Raw genomic sequence first — 25,549 nt, 5'->3', positions numbered from 1 at the left:
ATAACAATGTAAATGGAAAGAACCACTAAAAAATAAAAAGTACTACAAAATTACAACTAATAAAATTACCCAAAGAAGTGTGAGAAGGGACCTCCACCCAACCCTTTTACAGTCCTTAAGAGGTCTACAATCATGAAACATCTGCATATAATATCAGATTTGTACATATGTATAAATATATAACTATATATATATATATATATATAGAGAGAGAGAGAGAGAGAGAGAGATGTCACAATGATATTTTCTTTTGTTTGCAACTTTTAAAAAACATTTTTATATGGGATAACTTTCTGTGAGAGGGAGTAAAAAAGACTCAGAGAAATTAAGACAATGTAAAAAAATATTAATAACATTTTTAAAACTGGAAATTAACTCTGATGTCTTATTAAGCTGATTTTAAGTGGTACCCTCAGGTTGACCTCAGAGCTGTATATGACCTTCCAATATTACCAACATCTCATTATCCCTACTCCTCTCTAAAAAAAAAAATCTGCTCTCACTATAAGCTTTCTTGCATCTTATATAATTTCCACGTATGTAATGTACAATTGAAGCATGCAGAATGTATGCTCCTATACCCTGATAAAATACACAGAATTTATCAAGAAGTCAATGTTAAAGTCAGAATAATTTTGCAAAAATAAGTCATGAAATTCTGCTGGAGCATAGGTCAAATCCTTAAAATTGATTACCTTTTTAACTGATTACCTTTTTAACGTACCTCTTTGTCTAGTGATGAATAAGAATCATTTAATTTGCAAGGAGTTGAACAAAGAGTTGGACTTCCAGGATTAGTATTAAAGCCAGTGTCAGAACCTTAAAAAAAAAAAGCCTAAAATTTAGAACTTAAAATACTATGTAAATGATTAAAATACAAAAGTCTTTTTGATTCATATAATTTAGCAATCTCTATGAACTAAGAGTTAAACAAATTCAAGTACTTAAGTAATCTTGGAGATTATGCATACAACTTAATATAAATCTAATGTGAACATGTATGCACATTTATAAAAAACATTAAAAGAGTGAATATAAAGTTTTTTAATAGTTGTCAGATACATTATCATAATGACCTGTAGTATCTTTCCAAAGAAAAACCAGCAAATAATTTCTGTTATATCACTTTTTCCTGATGTTGGCTGTGGTGAGAGAATCAGAAAGTCAGAAAGGAAGCAGAGGGGCAGCTAGGTAGCATAGGATAGAGTACCAATCCTGGAGTCAGAAGGACCTGAGTTCAAATACAGCCTCAGACCTTTATTACCCAGCTGTGTGACCTTGGACAAGGTCACTTAACTCCAATGCCTTATAAAAACAAAACAAAAAAAAAAGGTAGCAGAACAGATGTCAGTGATAAAAGGAATATCTTTTGTAAGCTTTAAAAATAAAACTTTTGCTTCTGTTTTTCCTCAACTGCTTTATTATCAACTTAACTCTTAATCTTCAAAAATAGTTAAATACTAGGATTAAGTACTTGGAGGGGAAATTCAAGTACAAAAATCATCCCCATTCAATAGGTACTTTGTGAAAAGCACAAACATCAACTGCCAAAATAAATGATTTCAGATTATATTTTTAAACTGAAGAAATACATTTTTACAAATTGTTCATTTAAACATTTTATTTTTAATAGTAAAACAAATTAAATCATTTGTTTCAACCATCTCCACAAAAAAAATAAACGCAAACTTACTTTTTTCTTCAAAACAATCTTGTATATTTTCCAGTATGTTCTGACCTTGCCATAGATCAGTATCAGGAACCCTACAGTAAAATAAAAGACATGAGAGGGTTAAAAAAAATTAAAAAATCTATTTTCATCAAATGCTTAAGACACTTAAATTATTGTTTATAGTCTAGATTCCATCACTCTACTTTAAAACTCTTAAATAAATTCAATTAGAAAGACATTGACATTTTTCATGAATACTCAAAAAAAAAAGTGCTTCACGGTCTGAAGTACTAAATCCAGAAATAAATATTAAATTATTTGAGTGAAGGCATGTATCATTAAAGGAAAATATTTCTGATATTTACTAAAACTTTCATTTAAAATAAAACAGAGGGGTAGCTAGGTGGCGCAGTGGATAGAGCACTGGCCCTGTAGTCAGGAGTATCTGAATTCAAATTCCACCTTAGACACACACCTAGCTGTGTGTGTGGCTTTTGGCAAGCCACTTAACACCATTGCCTTGCAAAAACCTAAAAAAAAATAAAAAAAATTAAAAACACAACTAAAATCGACAAACCCATAACTGTATGGGGTCTTAAGAAATTAGGGAAGGAAGAATCTTAATTTGCATTTCTGACAGGAACTAAAAGTATTTAATAGAATCAGAGAGCTAAAAGGGGCTTCAGAAAGTCATCTAATTCAACTTTTTATATAAACAATAAGAAAACCAATGAGGTATGTAAGGAGATTGTGGCTGGGTCAAGATATTTCAACCCATGATCACTAGAAACTGTACAAATAAATAAATACTTAACTGAGTAGAAGAGTACTTAGGAGGATAACATTCCCTTTTATTGGTGTTGTTAACTGAGACCTGATTCTGTCTTAAGTTAAAAGCATTTTTCTAGTCATCACTAAAATGTTAAAATTTTATACAAATTAAACACTTCTACAATATATTTCTTCCTTCAGTAAAGCAAATGAGTTTATTCATTAAACTAATATAAAAATAAAGTTTTTAAAAGCTTTTGTAAAAATCACCTAGAAGTACAGCAAAATCTTGTTCTGTAGTTAATTTTCAGATGATCCTGGGAGGAAAAAAAGAAAAAGAAATTTACTTACTTAAATTTAATATCTGAATTATGTTTTAAAATACAGCTGAATTATAAATATTTAATTTTATCACCTATGACAAGTTTCAAAGATTTTTCTCCTTGCTGTCTCCTCTAAACCCTCATCTTCAAACATTCTTATTTTTGTTGTGTAATCTTCTCAGTCATCCTAATATATAACCTGGGAGTCATAATAGAGCCACAGTCTATGTACTTTTAAAATTATTTAACTAGTTTCCTTTGTCATCCTATATATTTAATTTTATAAATTTAAAAACATTACCCTCCAAAGAAATTTAGCTTTGTAAGATAGCCAAAGAGATCCATGATACCAAAAAGGCTAAGAATATCTATCCTAAAGATTCTCCCCTCAGTTCCCATACTCATAATACCCATAATATGTCAAGTTTACCTCCACAATAGCTCAAACATCAGTTCCCTTCTTCTTCCACTCATTATAGTCACTCTTCTAGTTCACAAACTACTCTAGTTCAAGGTCTCATTACTTCTCCTCGGGGCAATTACTGGAACTGGTCTTCCTAATTGGTCCCCCTCCCCTTCTCCAAATTTCCATTTAGCTGCCAAAATAATCTCCCTCATGTCTTCTCTCTATTCCAAATCTGTCAGAAACACCAATCTGAAGTTGTGGTCTTATTTCACAATAAGACTCCTTAATACACTCTATTTTCTAACTAAACAGGGCTATTAGATTTTCCAATACCAAAAATAAAGATAAATAGTCCCTCTTCAAGCATTCATCTCCCTCTTAAGACCAGTGGCTATCCCTTAGTAACCACCCATAAGACCAGCGACTATCCCTATATCCATCCAGTCAAATATCTTTGTCAATCACTGATTATCCAAAAGATCTTCAAAAAAGAATGTTTCAGTATCAAAGAATTAAGAGAGGTCCTAGAATCTAAGATCTAGATGATGAAGTTCTAAGAGCTGAACTTGGGTTGGAAAACCAGAATTCACAGGATCTGAGAATGAGAAGACACTTTAGCTGTCACTTAATGTAACCAACATCTGAAAGGAATCCTTCATTATAATAATTGACAAGTGGTCATCCAGATCTTTTTCAAAAGATTTTCAATGTAAGGGAAGGGAAGCCATTAGTTCCTAAGGTTGACTATTCCATTTTTGGACAGCTCCAATTATTAAAAAAAAAAAACTTTCTATTTTTTAAATTTATTTATTTTCATTAATATACACATGTACATTTTTAAGTTACAAAATTTCCTTTCACCCTCCCTTCCCACCCTCCTCCCTTCAGGTTAGCATTATACCTAAATATTTTTGATAAACATGTTTACAGATTGGTTATTTTCAGTATGAGGAATTAGGATTAAAGAAAAAAGATGCATAAGAGATAACTTTTATAAAGTGTTCAGATTCTGAAGAGCTGTTTTTTATTTTTGAAAATTTTTTTATCTTCCCCTGGATGTAGATAACATAGTCCATAGCCAGTCAAATACAGTTGTAAAAGGAGTGCTGAAAAGAGTTGCTTCCATCAAGGTTTCTCATCTCACCATGTTGTTGATGTGTACATTGCTCTCTTGGTTCTACTCTCTTCACTTAGCATCAGATCCGATACATCATTCCATACTTCTCTAGGGTCTGACTATGGATGTATGGTTTCTTATAGAACAATATAGTATTCCATAGTGTTTATGTCCATAATTTGTTTAGCCATTCCCCAATTGATGGGCATTCCCTCAATTTCCAATTCTTTGCCATTTCAAAAAGAGCTATGAATATTTTGGAACATGTAGGACTTTTCCCTTTTTCTATAATTTCTTCTGGATATAGACCAAGAATTGGAATTGTTGGGTCAAAAAAGGGTATGACCAGTTTTACTGCTTTTTGGGCAAAGTTCCATATTGCTCTCCAGAAAGGTTGGATTCTTTCACGACTCCATCAGCAAGAATTAATGTCCTAATCCTCCCACAACCTCTCCAACATTGATCATTTTCCCTTTTTCTCATCTTGACCAACCTAATAGGTGAAAATGATACTTCATTGTTGTTTTAATCTGAATTTCTCTAATCAATAGTGATTGGATTATTTTTCATATGTATATATATATATATATATATCTTTAATTTCTTCATTTGAAAACTATTTGTTCATATCCTCTGACCATTTATCAGTTGTGGAATGACTTGTGATCTTACAGATTTGATGCAATTCTATATTTTAAAAATGAGACCTTTATCAGAACTCCAAGTTGTGAAGATGGTTTCCCAGCTTTCTGCTTTCCTTCTAATTTTGGGAGCAATGATCTTATTAGTGTAAAACCTTTTTGATTTAATATAATCAAAATCATTCTTTTGTAGTTTATCATGTGTTCTAATTCTTGTTTGGTCATAAATTTAGCCCCTTTCCATAGATCTGATAAGAGTATTTCTTGGTCTGTTAATTTATCTGTGGTGTCACTCTTTATGTCTAAATCCTGTACCCATTTTGACCTTATTTTGGTATAGGGTGTGAGATGTGGATCTATAGCTAGTTTTTGCCAAACTATTTTCCAGTTTTGTCACATAGAGAGTTCTTATCCCAGAAGCTGATGTCTTTGGGTTTGTCAAACAGATTGCTGCAGTCATTTACTGCAACTTCTTTAGAACCTATCCTAATCCAATGATTCATTACTCTATTTCTTATCCAGTATCAGGGAGTTTTGATGATAGCTGCTTTACAGTGTAGTTTTAGATCTGGTAGGGCTAGGCCACTTTCCTTTACTTCTTTCCTTCAATTCCCTTGCTATTCTTACCCTTTTGTTGCTCAAGATGAATTCTGCTACTACTTTTTCTAGTTTGGTAAAGTAGTTACTTGGCAGTTTGATTAGTTAGGCATTGAACAATTTAATTTGGGTAGAATTGTCATTTTTATATTAGCTCAACATAACCATGAGCATTTGACATTTTTCCAATTATTTAAATCTGACTTTGAGTGAGAAATGCTTTATAACTGTGTTCACAGTGTTTCTAGGTTTGTCTTGGCAGGTATTTAATGTTGTCTATAGTTATTTTAAATGGAATTTCTCTTTATCTCATGCGCTTGGGCTTTATTGTTCATATATTGAAATGCTGATGATTTATGTGGCTTTATCTTATACCTGTTACTTTGCTGATTTTGTTAATTTCAAGGAGTTTTTTTAGACAATTTTCTTGGATTCTCTAGATATACCATCATATCTGCCAAGAGCAAAAGTTTTGCTTCCTCACTGCCAATTCTGATTCCTTCACTTTTTCTTCTCCTATTGCTACTGCTAGCATTTCTAATACTATATTGAATAGGACTGATGATAATGGGCATCCTTGTTCTACCCTTAATTTTATTGGAAATGCTCCAAGTTTATTCTTATTAAATGTAATATTTGATGATGATTTTAGATAGATACTATTTATTATTTTAATTATTTATTCCTAAAAGTTTATAATAAGCCTAAATTTATCCCTTTGCTCCTGGTCCTGCCCTCTGTAACCAAACATTAATTTGTATACTAGAAGTCAGTTATTGAATGTTATTTGAAGAGTGTTCTTTTCTCCACATTAAACTTTCCTTTTTTTTTTTTTTTTTTTTTTTTTTTTTTAGTTTTTGCAAGGTAAATGGGATTAAGTGGCTTGCCCAAGGCCACACAGCTCAGTAATTATCAAGTGTCTGAGGTGCATTTGAACACAGGTACTCCTGACTCCAGGGCTGGTGCTCTATCTACTTCGCCGCCTAGCTGCCCCCCCCCCTTCATCTTTCAGCTGACGTTCATATGACATGGAATCAGACTGGATGCAATCCTCTAGATTTGTCTATTTTATCAGAGTCCTCACTAAACTGTGGCACCCAAATCTGAATACAAGAAGTTTACATTTTAATGCATGAATATGCAGGAACACAGATATATCAGGAGATCATGTTGTCAGAATATTCATTACCTGAATTCTCCCCCCCCCCTTTCAAAAGTAAATCTTAGGGGTGGCTAGGTGGCGCAGTGGATAAAGCACAGGCCTGGAGTCAGGAACACCTGGGTTCAAATCCGGTTTCAAACACTTAATAATTACCTAGCTGTGTGGCCTTGGGCAAGCCACTTAACCCCATTTTGCCTTGCAAAAACCTAAAAAAAAAAAGTAAATCTTAAAAAGTTGTCTGACTACTGATACTGAGAGTTTAAGTAACTTGCTCTGTCAGAGTCATAAGTTAAAACTCTTTATGTCTAGCTCTCTATCTACTACTGCCTAAAAATATTTTAAGGTTTTCTAAGGAAAGTAAAAGCCTCAAACCATAAAGATAAATCACTAAAGAAATGACCAAAAAAGTTAGGTTCTCTTCAAAACATTCATCTCCCTCTTATGAGACAAGTGGTTATTCCTAGCATTTATCCAGTCAACGTCTCTGTCAATTAATGATTCTTCAAAAGGTTTTCAAAAGAGAATGATTTCAAAAAAAAAATCAAAGAATTAAGAGAGGTCTTAAATATAAAGCCCAGATGATGATGATGAAGCTCTAGCATATTTAAGTAATAATGATCCATTTTTATAACTACTATGAAAGTGGTAGAAAAAAATTAAAATAAGTAAAATCCTACTACGCAATCAGGATTTCTTCAAAAAAACCTGTACCTAAAAATCCATTTGAGTTCACTCATTCTAACATTCTTTGCTCTTAAATTAGCATAGTTTTAGGATTTGACAAATTACTAAATAAAATATTCTCACTTTTTCAGGTTTTTAAAAGATAAAATTCCACTGAAATTCTTTTCATATTAATAACAAAGAATATGTACTTTTTCCTATACCAAGTTCCCCAAAGAATTCTCATACAACATTACCTGAAAAAAAAAGCAAGCATCCACAGTAAAGAAAACAGGGAAGGCTTCCCTTGAGAAGTAACATGAGTTGAGCCTTGAAGTAAATGAGACAAAGGTGAAGAAGTGAATTCCAGACACAGACATATGCCTTTATAAAGGCACTCAGATGGCACTCAGAGTTCATGGAATGGTAATAAGGACAATTTGGGTGAAACATACTATGCAGTAAGGGAAATAATGTGATATAAGTCTAGAACCAGACTGTAAAAAAAACATTAGAGATAATACCTAGGTTTGTATTTTATTCTGGTAGTGGTAAGGAACACTGAAACAGTTTTAAGTAAGAATTTGAAAAGATCGATCTTGTGTTTTCTGAAAATTATTTGGACAGGTTGTTTAGAGAGACTAAAAGTTGAGAGGTCAAACTGATAATTTGGTTGAAAGGCATTCATTAAGTAGGACAGTGTTCTTATGTGGAGGAAAGGGAACAACAGATGAACAAATAGAAGACGAGTGATTGAGACAGGGACAAGAAACTGAGGATAAAGGGATGAGTCTAAGATAAAGTTGAGTGTCAGGAAGAAACAGAGAAGTTTTGTCAAAAAATGGGGGTTAGGGAAAGACAATGCACTCCATTACATACCCATTGAGTCCAAGATTCCTAAGGGACAAGCCAGTTGGTAAAGCAGGCCTGAAGCTCAGAAGAGAAACTATTTCCTGTCTTCATGGCTTTATAAAAAAAAATCATGAGCACAAGGTGTATAGATCTGGGAATCATATGCATAGAGATAATTGAATCTGTGGGAGCTGATTGCATAGATCATTGAGAGAAAGAGAAGAGATGAAGGCTGAAGAAACAGCTGTAGGGGATTTATCCATACAAAGGGCTGAAGATCTAACAAAGGAAACTGAGAATGCTTAAGTCAGACAGATAGGAGAACCAAGAAAATACAGTATCATGAAAACTCATGTCAAACACAAGGAAAACGAAAAAGTCATCAATTTATCAATTTAAGAGAATATTGGAAACCTTAGAAAGAACATTCCAAGTGGGTGAGGTCAGAAGCAAAACTACAAAGGATTAACAAAGTGAAATAATAGAACGGAAGTAGAGGCAAAGCAGTAAAAAGAATTTTTTCCTTGTTTGGCTGCTGAAGAGGGAAAAGATACAAAAGATGAGGGGATGACTTTTTGTTTTGTTTTTAACAGGTGGAAATACTTGGCTATACTTGTAGGCAGCAGGGATGTTAGCCAGTGGGTAAGGAGAAAGCAGAGAGGTAAATAAGATTAAGACTGACTGACTAAGAAAACAGGAAAATATAAGGCCATGAAAAAAGAAAAAGGTCAAATGGATTATTAGCGATATTCTATCCCATAACTGTGGATGAATTGCAAGACTTTTTTAAGCCCCACTTTTTTTGGTCTATCTCTTAACTCTCCAGATTGACTAGAAGATGATGCCAAGATCTGGAAACGCAGTCTTGGTCTTTGATCCCACATCATCAACAATCTATTGGGACTTTTTATCAGAGACATGAAAAGACACCTCCCCCAAATCCTTTGCAGAAATGAGAATGCTTTGGTCTGGGACACTGAATACAATGTCAAATTTTTCAATATGTAGTATGGGTTTTTCAGATTTTCTTTTTTCTAAAAATAATTCTGTTAAAAAAGATGGCTCTCTTTGAGGACAAAAGGTTAAAAATTTAACCAATGTAAAAAAAAAGATAAATAAAAACTTTATTTTAAAAAAATCGTAAGACTTCCGGCCAAGATGGCGGAGAGAAGACAGACACAGTTCTAAAGTCTCCTGATCTCTTCCCCATCTATCACATGAAACAAACCTCTTAAAAGAAATCCGAACCAGGAAACCCAGAAAGAAAAGCCAGGAGAGGAAAATCTACCTCAGGATTCGTCTCCCGCAGCAGCCTTGGCTGAGTACTGGCAGGTGAGTCTGAGCTCCCAGGGAAGATCAGCCAGACCAACAGCTGAATCGGAACCGGGAGTCTGAGGGCCCGAGAGCCAGACCTGCTGGATCAGCGGTGGGACTGGACGAAAGGGGCTTGGGTCCGTGGGGAAGCAGAGGCGCTGGTGTTGGTGCTGTCCCGCTGGAGCTTGGGGAAGGGGCTGCGGGGAGAGGTCTGGTGCAGGAGAGCTGCGGACACCATGCTTGGGCTCCTCAGGTCTGAGAAACTCTGAGCCAGTACCTCCATTGCACTGAGGTCTCCTCCCAAACAAATGCAAATTATTTCTGCCTCAGGCCAGGTGTGTGAGCAGAAGAACCAGCCCAGCTGAGGAATGACCTCAGGCCAGGGTAAAGCCCACCACTGATTGAAGGCAAAAGAATTCAATAGCTCCAATAACTCCCTCAAGCAAAGGGAGAAGGCCTCACAACCAAGGTCACAGACACCCCAGAGAGGGCAACCAGCACCTCCTACTGGCCAGCCAGAGAAACTGCACTCAGTAAAGCCTTTAGAGATCCCAAGCCCAGGTGAACCAGCCCCCCCCCCCCAAACTCAAGGTCTTAGCCTAATGAAGAAGGGTCAGCAGAAAGGTGGATGCATAGAAAAATTCCTGGAAGGGAAAGACCCCAACCCAGAGAGACCTGGAACCTCTGAGGAGAATACAATCTGGTCTCTAGCACTTAAAGACTTCCTTGAAGAAATAAGGAAGGAGTTTAAAAATCAACTGGAAAATTTGGGGTAGACAATTAATACCTTGCAACAAGAAAACAAAAAAAGTAGAATTGGACAACTACAAAATGAGAACAATTCTCTCAGATCCTCAAATGAGGAAATGCAAAAAGAAATTAATTCTCTCAAAACCTCAATTGGTCAAATGGGAAGCTCTTTCAAAAGTAGAATTGACCAATTGGAAAATGTTAATGAAGAAAACTCCTCCCCCCAAAAATAATGGAGTCTACAGAAACTAATGACTCCACGAGACAGCAAGAGTCAGTTAAACAAAATCAAAAAATAGAAAAAATAGAAGCAAATGTGAAATACCTCATCAACAAAACCACTGACCTCAAGAATAGATCGAGGAGGGGAAACCTGAAAATTATAGGACTTCCTGAAAACATTGAAGAGAAAAAAAGCCTTGACTTAATATTACAGGATCTAGTGATGGAAAACTGCCCTGACATCATGGAATCGGAGGGCAAAGTAGTTAACGAGTACATCGATCCCCACCTGAAAAAAGATCCTAAAAGGAAAACACCAAGGAATGCTGTGGCCAAACTCCAGAACTATCAGATAAAAGAGAAAATCCTGAAAGCAGCCATAAAGAAACAATTTAAATATCAAGGAGCCACAGTAAGGATCACCCAGGACCTGGCTGCATCAACTTTAAGGGGATCGAAGGGCCTGGAACTAGATATTTCGAAGAGCATGGGAGCTTGGAATGCAGCCAAGAATCTACTTTCCTGCAAAGCTGAGCCTTCTCTTCCAGGGAAAAAGATGGACATTTAACAAAATGGAAGAATTCCAAAAATTTCTGATGAAAAGACCAGAGCTAAACAGAAAATTTGCATATCAAACAGGAGGTTCAAGAGACACACAAAAAGGTTAAAGGGGGGGGCAGTAAAAGGAAAAAAATGCAATCCAGCAAGTTGAAACTGGCTATATCCCAGCACTGGGGGGGGGGGGGGGGGGGGGGGGGGGGCCAGTAGAGATTCTCATAAATCCTGAGAAATGTAACTCTAACAGAGAGAATATACCTAGCCAGAAATGATGGACATCCATGACCTATCCATGAGACTGATATCTAATGGGATGTAACTGGATTTAACTCCACTGGGGAGAAAGACTCTAATAACTCTCAGGAATTTGGACTCTATTCAACAGTATATACTGAACTAGAAGGGACAGACACTCAGAATTTTCTATGACTTAGATAGAATGATCTAAAAAAAAATACACTACCTCCCTAAAAAGGGGGACAGGAAAGGGACGGGAGGAGTGAGGGGACTGAATGGGACAAATCTCATTACACTAAGAGGTACAAAAAACCTATGGTAATAGAGGGGAAGAAGGGAGTAGAGGAGAAACACCTGAATCTTCTTCTCATCAGTCTTGCCTTAAAGTCAACCTACACATACTCAGTTAACTTATAAAACATCTAATCTTTCAAGAAATAAAAGGGGAAAAGGGGAGGGGGGTACAAAGAAAGGGAAGGGGAGTGGAGGAAATAAGGGGAAATAACAAAAGGAAGGGAAAGGGGAAAGAAAGGGGAGGGTGTGATATAGGAGGGCAAACACACTGAAGGGGGTGGTATTCAAAAACAAAATACTGGGGAATATGGAAAAAAGGGGGGGAAAAGGGGGAAAATACAAACAGAGGGAAGATAGCACAGAGGGCAATAAAGAATTAGTAATCATAACCTTGAATGTGAATGGGATGAACTCTCCCTTAAAACATAAGCAAATAGCAGAGTGGATTAAAAACAAGAATCCTACAATATGCTGCTTACAAGAAACTCATTTGAAGCAGAGAGATACATATAGAGTAAAGGTAAAAGGTTGGAGCAAAATATATTTTGCTTCAGCTGAAGTAAAAAAAGGAGGGGTAGCAAGCCTTATCTCAGACAAAGCAGCAGCAAAAATAGATAGCCTTAAAAGAGATAAGGAAGGAAACTTTATCCTCCTAAAAGGTACCATAGACAATAAAGTCATTTCAATATTGAATATACATATGCACCCAGTGGGACAGCACCCAAATTCTTAGAGGAGAAGCTGAAAGAATTACAGGAAGACATAGACAGCAAAACTCTACTAGTAGGAGACCTCAACCTCCCGTTATCAGATCTAGATAAATCAAATCATAAAACAAAACAAGAAAGAAATTAGGGAGGTAAATAAATTGTTAGAAAAATTAGATATGGTAGACCTATGGAGGAAACTGAATGGGGATAGGAAGGAATATACCTTTTTCTCTGCACTACATGGAACTTATACAAAAATTGACCATGTACTAGGACATAAAAACCTAATGATCAACTGCAGAAAGGCAGAAATAGTGAATACATCTTTCTCAGATCACAATGCAATAAAAGTCGTATGCAATACTGGGCCAAGGAGATATAGACCCAGAGCAAATTGGAAACTGAATAACCTCATCTTATAAAGTAAGTGGACCAAAAAACAAATTATAGAAAGAATTAACCGTTTTATCCTAGATAATGATAATGAAACAACATACCAAAACCTATGGGATTCATTCAAAGCAACTCTCAGGGGATATATTATAGCTCTAAATGCTTATATGAATAAATTGGAGAAAGAGGAAATCAATGAACTAAACATGCAACTAAAAAAATTGGAGAAAGAACAAATCAAAAATCCCCAATCAAATACCAAATTAGAAATTTTAAAAATCAAAGGAGAAATTAAGAAAATTGAAAGCAAAAAAACTATTGAATTAATAAATAAAACCAAAAGTTGGTATTATGAAAAAAACAATAAAATTGATAAACCTCTGGTCAATTTGATTTAAAAAAAGGAAAGAAGAAAACCAAATCGCTAGTATTATAAATGAAAAAGGTGAATTCACCACCAATGAGGAGGAAATTAAAGTAATAATTCGAAATTAGTTTGCCCAACTTTATGCCAATAAATTTGATAATCTAAGTGAAATGGATGAATATTTACAAAAATATAAGTTGCCCAGGTTAAATGAAGAAGAGATTAAATACCTGAACAACCCTATCTCAGAAAAAGAAATTCAACAAGCCATTACTGAACTCCCTAAAAAAAAAATCTCCAGGGCCTGATGGATTCACAAGTGAATTCTACCAAACATTTAAGGAACAATTGGTTCGAATCCTATATAAACTCTTTGGAAAAATAGGGAAAGATTGAACTCTGCCTAACTCTTTCTATGAAACCAACATGGTACTGCTACCTAAGCCAGGAAGAGTTAAAACAGAGAAAGAAAATTACAGACCTATTTTCCTGATGAATATAGATGCAAAAATCCTAAATAAAATCTTAGCAAAACGACTACAACAAGTCATCACTAGGATAATACATTATGATCAAGTAGGATTTATTCCAGGAATGCAGGGTTGGTTCAATATTAGGAAAGCTGTTAGTATACTCAATTATATCAATAACAAACCTATCAGAAACCATATGATCATATCAATAGATGCTGAAAAAGCTTTTGACAAAATACAGCATCCATTCCTATTAAAAACAGTAGAAAGAGTGTAGGAATAAATGGACTGTTCCTTAAAATAATTAGCAGTATCTATCTGAAACCATCAACAAGCATTATACTCAATGGGGAGAGGCTAGAGGCATTCCCAATAAGATCAGGGGTTAAACAAGGATGCCCATTATCACCACTACTATTCAATATTGTATTAGAAATGTTAGCATCAGCAATTAGAGAAGAAAAAGAAATTAAAGGAATTAGAATTGGGAAGGAAGAGACAAAACTCTCACTATTCGCAGATGACATGATGGTCTACTTAGAGAATCCCAAGAAATCATCTAAAAAACTACTGGGAAACAATTAGCAATTTTAGCAATGTTGCAGGTTATAAAATTAACCCCCATAAATCCTCAACTTTCCTATATATGACTAGCAAGGAACAGCAGGAAGAGCTAGAAAGAGAAATTCCATTCAGACAGTATAAAATACTTGGGAGTCTATTTGCCAAGACAGACTCAGAATCTTTTTGAAAACAATTATAAAACACTTCTCACACAAATTAAATCAGATTTAAATAACTGGGCAAATATCAACTGCTCATGGATAGGGAGAGCTAATATAATAAAAATGACAATTCTACCAAAACTAAACTATCTGTTTAGTGCCCTACCAATCAAAATTCCAAAAAATTACTTTAATGAGCTAGAAAAAACTGTAAGTAAATTCATATGGAGAAATAAATAGTCAAGAATAGCCAGGAGCTTAATGAAAAAAATGCAAACAAAGGTGGCTTAGCAGTACCCGATCTAAAATTATATTATAATGCATCAGTCATCAAAACTGTTTGGTATTGGCTAAGAAATAGAGTGGTGGACCAGTGGAATAGACTAGGTGTAAAAGCAGGAGAGGATTATAGTAATCTTGCTGTTTGATTAACCCAAAGAGTCAGGCCACTGGGATAAAAACTCCCTCTTTGATAAAAACTGCTGGGATAATTGGAAGTTAGTATGGAAGAAACTTAGATTAGACCAACACCTCACACCCTTTACCAAGAGAAGATCCAAATGGTTACAGGACACAGACATAAAAAACAATACTATAAGCAAATTAGAAGATCAAGGACTAGTCTACCTGTCAGATCTATGGAAAGGGGAACAGTTTATGACTAAGGAAGAGTTGGAGAACATCACCAAAAACCAATTAGATGATTTCGATTACATTAAATTAAAAAGTTTTTGCACAGATAAAACCAATGTAATCAAGATCAAAAGAAATGTAGTAAATTGGGAAACAATCTTTACAACTAATGATTCTGACAAAGGACTCATTTCTAAAATATACAGAGAACTGAGTCATATTTTTAAAACAAAAAGCCATTCCCCAATTGACAAATGGTCAAAGGATATGCAAAGGCAATTTACAGATGAGGAGATCAAAGCAATCCATAGCCATATGAAAAAATGCTCTAAATCATTAATTATTAGAGAAATGCAAATTAAAGCTTCCCTGAGGTACCACCTCACACCTCTCAGATTGGACAGTATGACCAGGAAGGATAATGATCATTGTTGGAAGGGATGTGAGAAATCTGGGACACTATTACACTGTTGGTGGAGCTGTGAACTCATCCAACCCTTCTGGAGAGCTATTTGGAACTATGCCCAAAGGGCAACAAAAATGTGCATACCCTTTGACCCAGCAATACCACTACTGGGTCTATACCCTGAAGAGATGAGGAAAAAGGGTAAAAACATTACTTGTACAAAAATATTTATAGCAGCCCTGTTTGTGGTGGCAAAGAATTGGAAATCCAGTAAATGTCCTTCAATTGGGGAATGGCTTAGCAAACTGTGGTATATGTATGTCATGGAACACTATTGTTCTATTAGAAACCAGGAGGGATGGGATTTCAGGGAAACCTGGAGGGATTTGCATGAACTGATGCTCAGTGAGATGAGCAGAACCAGAAAAACACTGTATACCCTAACAGCAACATGGGAGTGATGTTCAACTTTGAAGGACTTGCTCATTCCATCAGCGCAACAATTGGGAACAATTTTTGGCTGTCTGCAAAGGAGAGTACCAAATGTATCCAGATAAGGAGCTGTGGAGTATGAACAAAGTGCAAGGACTATTCCCTTTAATTTGGAAAAAAAAACCAGATGTCTTATCATTTGATCTGGTTACCTCTGAGAATTCTGTTCTCTTTAAGGATATGATTTCTCTCTCATCACAACCAATTTGGATCGAGGTACAACATGGAAACAAAGTAAAGACTGATGGAGTGCTATCTATGGGGTGGGGGTGGGGGGAGGGAAGGAAGATTGGGGGAAAACTGTAAAACTCAAATAATATCTTTAATAAAAATTTTTAAAAAATCATAAAAAGCAGAAAAAAAGGCTCAGATGCAAGAAAGTTGTAGATCCTATATCATGTTATATTTACTTTTAAAAAAACCCTCATAATTTACCCTTCTTGTCTACCCTCTCTATGCTTCACCTGAGTCCTGTCCTTGAAGATCAATCTTTCTGTTCAGCTTTGGTCGTTTTCAACAGGAACATCTGAAATTCCCATTTCAATGAAAGTCCATCTTTTCCTCTGGAAGAGAATGTTCAGTTTTGCTGGGCAGTTGATTCTCAATTGCATTCCAAGCTCTTCTTGCCTTCCTGAATATTATATTCCAGGCCCTACAAGCCCTTAATGTAGTTGCTACTAAGTCTTATGTGATCCTGACTGCAGCTCCATGAAATTTGAATTGTGTCCTTCTGACTGCTTGTAGTATTTTCTCTTTGACTTGGAAATTCTAGAACTTGGCTATAATATTCCTGGGGTCTGTTTTTTTTTTTAAATCTCTTTCTGGGGGAGGTGGGGTGGATTCTCAATTTCTATTTTGTCCTCTGCTTTTAGGATATTGGGGTAATTTTCCTGTAGAAATTCTTTAAAAATGAAGTCATCAGTTTCCTTTAGCTCCACTCTACATCTGAAGTATTTGTTTTCCTCAGAGAGCTTTCTTATCTCCTTTTCCATCTGGCCAATTCTGCTTTTTAAAGCATTCTTCTCAATACTTTTTTGACTGTTTTATCCATTTGACCTAAGCTGGGTTTTAACATGTTATTTTCTTCAGCATTTTTTTAATACCACCTTGACTTAGCTGCTGACTTTGTTTTCATGTTTTTTTCTGCATCTCTCTCAATTCTCTTCCCAATTTTTCCTCTCTCCTTTACTTGATTTTCAAAATCTTTTCTGAGCAGTCATAGCCTAAGCCCAACTTCTATATTTCTTGGAGTCTTTAGATGCAGAAGTTTGGACTTTCTCATCTTCTTATTGTGTACTTTGGTCCTCCATTGGACCAAAGTAATTGTCTATGGTCAGGTTGCTTTTTCTGTTTGGGGGTACTTCCTGAGCTTCTGACCCCCCCCCCCAACAAGGACCTCAGTGTGTGAGGCTCTCACTGCTCTCCTGATCTGTTGAATGGCCACAACTCACCCATCTGGGGCCCCAGACTGCAACCAAGGTCTGAATGTGGTCAAAGCCCCAGAGTCCTGTTCCAGGGACAGCAGACAGACCTTGACAGTCTCCCTCCACTCCCTTACTTCCAGTCACAGCTGCCTGGAGGATCTGGCTGAGTGGCTCCACAGTCCTGCATCCATTTCCTGAGATCTGGGCTTTGCTGAGAGCGTCCCAGCTGATCTTCCAAGTTGTGCTTCGTGCTCCCTGGGGTGCAGGTCAGAAACTGCTTCTACTGCCCAAAACTGATGCTCCCAGGCACCTGGGGCTGTTACTGAGAGGCTGGAGTTCCTTCACTCCCGCATGATCTACCCCTCCAACCCGGTGGAACAGAGTCTTCCCACTATTTGCCAGGTTGCCTTTGGCTGAAGAATTGCCTCACTGAATCTTTCTGTGGGTTCTGTCTCTCCATATTTTAGTTAGAGTCAGAATTTTAAGGTTTTTGAAATATTTTGGAAAGAGCACCAAAGAGAGGCTGTATTCCTGTGCTGCTGCCATCTTTCCTCTGCCCCCCTCAATGAACTTTTTTTTATTTTAATAGTTCCAGAATCTAAAACAATACCTGACATATACTCAGGAGGCATTTAATATTTTGTTGACTTGATTGACCTGGGAACAATATAGACCTGGATAGACTGATAAAGGAGCATGCATCTGTTGAAGAAAGCAAAACAGGGAAATACCAGTGAAAAAGCAAAAAAAGGGGACTATCAATGAAAAGTCTCAGTATTGGTGTAGAGGGAGAGAGGTAATGATCAGGAATTCAGCGGAGTCTGCATTATGGCACAAGAGAAAGAAAAGTAAGGAGCAATGAGGTGCCCAAAAGAAAGTGCTGTGCTTGGAGTTTGGAAGATCTGAACTTCTTCCAAATGGTAAAGTCACTGAAAGCTTTCCGAGTCTTAGTTTCCTTATTTATAAAATCCACATGACTTCTAGAGTCACTTCCAGGGCTAAATCTATGATCTCCAGATCTTAAGATGAAGGGAAGACTTTGTTAATGAAGCAGGGAATGGTAGGGGAACAGTGTATCTGGGACAACTCAACGGAAGAGGAGGTCAAGTCAATAGAAATGGGGTATTTATTCCCCTACCCCTTTATCCTCAGGCCGGGCAAAGAGGGATAATTACCTCCAGTTTATCCTCTAAGGAGCTTGGGGTGTAGCCCCAAGCGCATAGAGGTGACTGGCATATTAATAAAAGCACTTCTTCCAGCTGAGATGGCAGAGAGAAGACAGGCGCAGTTCTAAAGTATCCTGATTTTTCCCCATCTATGATATGAAACAAACCTCTTAACAGAAACCTGATCCACAAAACCCAGAAAGAAAAGCCAGGAGAAAGAACATCTCCCTCAGGATTTGTCTTCCACGGCAGTGGGTGAGTGCAGGCAGGTGAATGGCTGAATTGGAGCAGGGGAGCCTGAGGGCCCAAGAGACGGACCTGCTGGATCAGCTAAGGGGCTACACTGCAGGGGCTTCAGCCAACTAGGGAGCAGAGACACAGCTGTTAGCACTGATTCTCTAGAGCTTGCAAACAGGGCTGGGGGGGGAGAGTTCCAGTTCCAGTGCAGGAGAGCTGCGGACACCATCCCTGGCCTCCCCTGCTCTGAGGAGTCCATGCCTCCATTGCTACAGAGGCCTCTTCCCAGACCAAATACAATGACAAGACTACTTCTGCCTCAGGCACAGGAGTGTGAACAGAAGAACCAGACCTGCTGACAACAGGGAGAGGGAAGAATTCACCCACCATTGATTGAAGACAAAAGGATTCAACAGCTTCAATCTCTCCCTTCAAGCAAGAGAGAAGGCCTCAATCAAGGTCAGATACTCCAGAGAAAGCAATAAGCACCTCCTACTGACCAGCCAGAGAAATTGCACTCAGTGAATAAAGCCTCTAGGGATCCCAACACCAAATTACTGTGAACCAGCCCCTCCCCAACCTAAGGTCTTAGCAAAATGAAGAAAGGTCAGCAAAAAGGTGGATCCATAGAAAAATTCTTGGAAGGAAAAGACCCTAACTCAGGGACACCTAGAATCTCTAAGGAGAATATGATCTGGGCTCCAGCACAGAAAGACTTCCTTGAAGAAATAAGGAAGGAGTTTAAAAATCAACTGGAAAATTTGGGAGAAACAATACCTTGCAACAAGAAAACAAATCATTAGAAAATACAATTGGTCAAATGCAAAATGAAAAAATCTCTCAGATCCTCAATTAGACAAATACAAAATGAGAATAAATCTCTCAGATCATCAATTGGGCAAATGCAAACTGAAAATAATTCTCTTAAAACCTCAGTTGACCAAATGCAAAGCTCTTTCAAAAGCAGAATTGACCGATTGGAAAAGGAGTTGCAAAAGGCAAATGAAGAAAACTCCCCAAAAAAAGAATGGAGTCTGCAGAAACTAATGACTTCATGAGACAGCAAGAACCTGTTAAACAAAATCAAAAAATTGAAAAAATAGAAGAAAATGTAAAATACCTCATCAGCAAAACCACTGACCTTGAGAATAGGTCAAAGAGGGGCAACCTGAAAATTATTGGACTTCCTGAAAACAATGAAGAGGGAAAAAAAAGCCTGGACTTAATATTATAGGATCTAGTGATGGAAAACAGCCCTGATATCATGGAAGCAGAGGGCAAAGTAGTTATTGAAAGAATACATTGATCTCCTCCAGGAAAAGATTCCAAAATGAAAACACCAAGGAATGTTGTGGCCAAATTCCAGAACTACCAGATAAAAGAGAAAATCCTGCAAGCAACTAGAAAGAAACAACTTAAATATCAAGGAGCCACAATAAGGATTACACAGGACCTGACTGCAACAAAATTAAGGGATCTAAGGGCCTGGAATGAGATATTTCGAAGAGCAAGGGAGCTTGGAATACAGCCAAGAATCCACTATCCTGCAAAGCTGAGCCTTCCCTTCCAGGAAAAAGATAGAAATTTAATGAAATGGAAGAATTCCAGTAATTCCTGATGAAAATACCAGAGCTAAATAGAAAATTTGGACATCAAACAGGAGTTTCAAGAGACACATTAAAAGATTTAAAAAGGGGGGGGGGAGCAGTAAAAGAAAAAAACTGCTGTACAACAATTTGAAACGGGCTATATCCCAGCATGGGGAAAAAGATTCTCATAACTCTTGAGAATTGTAATTCTAACAGAGACAATATACCTAGCCAGAAGTGATGGACATTCAGGACTTATCCATGAGATGGCTATCCAATAGGAGGAAACTGGCTATAAACCCACTTGGGAGAAAGACTCTAATAAACTATCAAGAATTTTAACTCTATTAGATAGAATGTATGTACATAGCTAGAAGTGATGGATACTGAGAATATTCTATGACTCAGATACATTGATTTTAAAAACACTACTTCCTTAAAAAGGGGGACAGGAAGGAGATAGGAGGAGGGAGGGGATTGAATGGGGTAAATCTCATTACACTAAGAGGTACAAAATACCTATGGTAATGGGGGGGGGGAGAAGGGAGGAGATGAGAAACACCTGAATCTTCTCATCAGCCCTGGGTTAAAGTAAACTTACACACATACTCAGTTAACTTAAAAAAATCTAACCTTTCAAGTATTATTAAAAGGGGAAAAGGGGAGGAGGGACGGAGAAAGGGAGTGGGAGGGGGAAAGGGGAACTAACAAAAGGAAGGGAAGGGTAAAGGTAAAATGGGAAAGGGGAAAGAAAGGGGAGGGGGTGATATAGGAGGGTAAACACACAAAATACAGCATCCATTCCTATTAAAAACAGTAGAAAGAGTGTAGGAATAAATGGATTGTTCCTTAAAATAATTAGCAGTATCTATCTGAAACCATCAACAAGCATTATATTCAATGGGGAGAGGCTAGAGGCATTCCCAATAAGATCAGGGATGAAACAAGGATGCCCATTATCACCACTACTATTCAATATCATTTTAGAAATGTTAGCTTCAACAATTAGAAAAGAAAAAGAAATTGAAGGACTTAGAATTGGGAAGAGACAAAGCTCTCACTCTTTGCAGATGACATGATGGTCTACCTAGAGAATCCCAAGAAGTCATCCAAAAACCTACTAGAAACAATGAGCAATTTTAGCAAAGTTGCAGGCTATAAAATAAACCCTCACAAATCCTCAACTTTTCTATATATGCCTAGCAAGGTGCAGCAGGAAGAGCTAGAAAGAGAAATCCCATTCAAGGTAACCTCAGACAATATAAAATACCTGGGAGTCTATTTGCCAAGACAAACTCAGAAACTTTTTGAAAATAATTCTAAAACACTTCCCACACAAATTAAATCAAGTTTAAATAACTGGGCAAATATCAACTGCTCATGGATAGGTAGAGCTAAGATAATAAAAATGACAATTCTACCAAAACTAAACTACCTGTTTAGTGTCCTACCAATCAAAATTCTAAAAAATTAATGAGTTAGAAAAAGTTGTAAGTAAACTCATATGGAGAAATAAAAAAGTCAATTTCCAGGAATTTAATGAAAAAAGTGCAAAAGAAGGGAGCTTAGCCCTACCTGACCAAAATTATATTATAAAGCATCAGTCATTAAAACTATTTGGTACTGGTTAAGAAATAGAGTGGTGGACCAGTGGAATAGACTAGGTGCATTAGTAGGAAATGATTATAGTAATCTGCTGTTTGATAAACCCAAAGAGTCCAGCTATTGGGATCAAAACTCTCTCTTAAGTTAGAAGTTAGTATGGAAGAAACTTAGATTAGACAAACACCTCAGGCCCTTTACCAAGATAAGATCCAAATGGTTACAGAATTAAGACATAAAATACAATAATATAAGCAAATTAGAAGATCAAGGACTACAGTTTACCTGTCAGATCTATGGAAAGGGGAGTAGTTTATGACTAAGGAAGAGATGGAGAACATCACCAAAAACCAACTAGATGATTTCGATTACATTAAATTAAAAAGCTTTTGCACAGATAAAACCACTGTAACCAAGATCAAAAGAAATGTAGTAAATTGGGAAACAATCTTTACAACTAATGATTCTGACAAAGGACTCATTTCTAAAATATACAAACAACTGAGTCATGTTTTAAAAACAAAAAGCTATTCCCCAATTGACAAATGGTCAAAGTATATGCAAAGGCAATTTACAGATGAGGAGATCAAAGCAATCCATAGCCATATCAAAAATTGCTCTAAATCATTAATTATTAGAGAAATGAAAATTGAAACTTCACTGAGGTACCACCTCACACCTCTCAGACTGGACAATATGACCAGAAAGGATAATGATCATTGTTGTAAGGGTTGTGGGAAATCTGGGACACTATTACATTGTTGGAGCTGTGAACTCATCCAACCTTTCTGGAGAGAAATTTGGAACTATGCCCAAAGGGCAACAAAAATGAGCATACCCTTTGACCCAGAAATACCATTACTGGGTGAAGAGATGATAAAAAAGTGTAAAAACATCAGTTGTACAAAAATATTCATATCAGCCCTGTTTGTGGTAGCAAAGAATTGGAAATCAAGTGAATGTCCTTCAGCTGGGCAATAGCTTAGCAAACTGTGGTATATGTATGTCATGGAACACTATTGTTCTATTAGAAACCAGGAGGGATGGGAATTCAGGGAAGCCTGGAGGGATTTGTATGAACTGATGCTGAGTGAGATGAGCAGAACCAGAAAAACACTGTACACCCCAAAAGCAACATGAGGATGATGTTCAACCTTGATGGACTCACTCATTCTATCAGTGCAACAATCAGGGACAATTTGGGGACTGTCTGCAATGGAGAATGCCATCTGACTCCAGATAAAGAGCCATGGAGTTTGAACAAAGTTCAAAGATTATTCCTTTTAATTTGGGGGGGGAGCGGGCAGATAGCTTATTGCCTGATCTTGTTATCTCTTAGACTTTGTTTGTTCCTTAAGGATATGATTTTTTTCTCATTGCATCAATGTACAACATGGAAACAAAGTAAAGCCTGACAGATTGCTTTCCGTGGTGGGGTGGAGGGAAGTAGGATTGGGGGAGAGATTGTAAAACTCAAATAACATCTTTGATTAAAAAAATTTTTTTTAAATGAAAGCAGTTAAATGATTGCAAAATTCTACACACAAAAAGAGTGAAATAAAATGAAATAAATAAATAATGGAATAAACATGAAATTAAATAAATGATGTGATAGAGTGAAATAATGAAATAAAATGAAATAAATAAATGAAATAAAATGAAATAAATAAAATATAAATGAAATAAAATGAAATAAATTATGCAATAAAAATGAAATAAAAAATAAAAAATAAAATAATGAAACAAAATGATAAATAAAATAAAATGAAATAAATAAAATGAAATGAAATAATGAAACAAAATGATAAATGAAATAAAACGAAATAAATAAAAATATAATAAAATGAAATAATGAAACAAAATGACAAATGAAATAAAATGAAATAAAAAATACAATAAAATGAAATAATGAAACAAAATGATAAATGAAATAAAACGAAATGAATAAAAATATAATGAAATGAAATAATGAAATAAAATTATAAATGAAATAAAATGAAATAAATAAAAAATACAATAAAATGAAATAATGAAACAAAATGATAAATGAAATAAAACGAAATGAATAAAAATATAATGAAATGAATAATGAAATAAAATTATAAATGAAATAAAATGAAATAAATAAAAAATACAATAAAATGAAATGAAACAAAATGATAAATGAAATAAAACGAAATGAATAAAAATATAATGAAATGAAATAATGAAATAAATAAAAAATACAATAAAATGAAATAATGAAACAAAATGACAAATGAAATAAAACGAAATGAATAAAAATATAATAAAATGAAATGAAATAAAATGATAAATAAAATGAAATGAAATAAAAAATACAATAAAATGAAATAATGAAACAAAATTATAAATAAAACAAAATGAAATAAATAAAATGAATAAATAATGAAATAAATAAAAATGAAATACAATGAAATAAAAATATAATAAAAATTAAATAATGAAATGAATAAGTAAATAAAATAAAAATGAAAGAAACAATGAAAGAAAATGGAATAAATAATTTAACCAAATGAAATAAATAAAATAAATATGAAATGAAATAAAAATGATATAAATGAAATGAAATGAATTAGGTAAAATAAATAAATGAAATGAAATAAATAACATAATAAAATGAAATAATGAAATGAATAAAATAAACATGAAATAATGAAACAAAATGTAAATAATGAAACAAAATAAAATGAATACATAAAATAAAAAATGAAATAAGGTAAGTAAATAAATGAAATAAAAATGAAATATATAAAATAAAAATGAAAGAAAACAGTTCATCTAAAACAAGCACAGAAACAGCAAGGGGGTCAACATCCGCGGGCCGCTCCCACTTCACAGAATGACATCCGTGTTCAGGCGTCCCCGGCGCAGCGGGGAGCTTCTCGGGCGCTGATTGGCTGGGGCAGCACCACCCAGCGCGCACAGCCCCGGATACGCGCGAGGCGGGCTCGCGCCGCTTCCCGATCCCCCCACCCCGGCCCTCAGGCCCGCGCTCCCTGCCTCCTCCGTCCATCCGGACCGCAGGGTGGGGAGGCAGGAAGTGAGGCTCGAGGAAGCGCAGCGGGCGCCCCTGCCGGGCCGCGGCGCCCACCGTTCCTTTCTTCCTCTCGCCGTAGTTCCCGCGACCGCCGGGGCCGACTTACCAGGCCCGGGGACGCCATGGCCGCCGCACTGCTGCTGTTTCCTCCGCCCGAGTCCGTGGTGGGGAGGGGGCGACGCGGGGGTGCGGGAACGGCGCGGCCCGGCCCACACCCCGAGAGGCACAAGGCGCGTCTCCGGGTGCTCCCGGGGGGCCGGGGAGGGCGCGCCGCAGGCACCCCCGGAGCCCTCCCCGTCTAACGGCCGACCCCGAGGCCAGGCGGGAAAGGAAGGGGGAGGGGGGCGCGAGACTTTGAAAATTGGACGCGCATGCGCCGAAGCCAACTCGGGCTGGCTCTTCCCAGTCCCGGAAGAAACTTACCGGGCAGAGAGAAGACTCCGCCTCCTCCGGGAGAGAAGCGGAGCGCCTTAACCGCGCCCACCCGGCGAGCCCGGGCTCGGATTGGAGCGTGCAACAGTCGGCTCGGCTGCCATTGGCTGATTTGCCGCGGTTAGATCCGCCCAACTGTGACGTCTGGGTTGTTAGTTGTTTTTGTTGTCCTTAACCCCCAGAGACAAAACAGCCAAGCTGCGGGTGGAGTGCTGTTAGCTTCTGTGAGAGGCGGTGACGTCAGGAAAGCGTTTTAAGTATTA

At 36.7% G+C, this 25,549-nt stretch overlaps 1 protein-coding gene across 7 annotated transcripts in view; it reads right to left on the bottom strand.

The window, feature by feature from the left end:
• The window catches only part of CENPC (centromere protein C), a 69,747-nt gene extending 44,552 nt beyond the window's left edge, over positions 1–25,195 (bottom strand). For 4 of the 7 annotated variants that reach the window (XM_074229333.1, XM_074229334.1, XM_074229335.1 and 1 more), the window contains exons 1-4: positions 24,961–25,194; positions 2,714–2,760; positions 1,694–1,764; positions 725–819 (exon numbers count right to left, since the gene is read on the bottom strand). In XM_074229333.1, the coding sequence (XP_074085434.1) occupies positions 725–819; positions 1,694–1,764; positions 2,714–2,760; positions 24,961–24,978 (231 nt within the window). In that variant the 5' untranslated portion in view covers positions 24,979–25,194. Of the gene's footprint in view, positions 1–724; positions 820–1,693; positions 1,765–2,713; positions 2,761–24,960 lie in introns of all 7 variants that reach the window. The other 3 variants (XM_074229336.1, XM_074229339.1, XM_074229340.1) reach the window with 1 other exon arrangement.
• Positions 25,196–25,549: the final 354 nt, after the last annotated feature.

Source organism: Macrotis lagotis, chromosome 3 (genome assembly GCF_037893015.1).
Source record: "Macrotis lagotis isolate mMagLag1 chromosome 3, bilby.v1.9.chrom.fasta, whole genome shotgun sequence".
Classification (NCBI taxonomy): domain Eukaryota; kingdom Metazoa; phylum Chordata; class Mammalia; order Peramelemorphia; family Peramelidae; genus Macrotis; species Macrotis lagotis.
The sequence above is the reverse complement of the archived record's forward strand: the minus strand, read 5'-3'. Positions and strand labels throughout refer to the sequence as shown.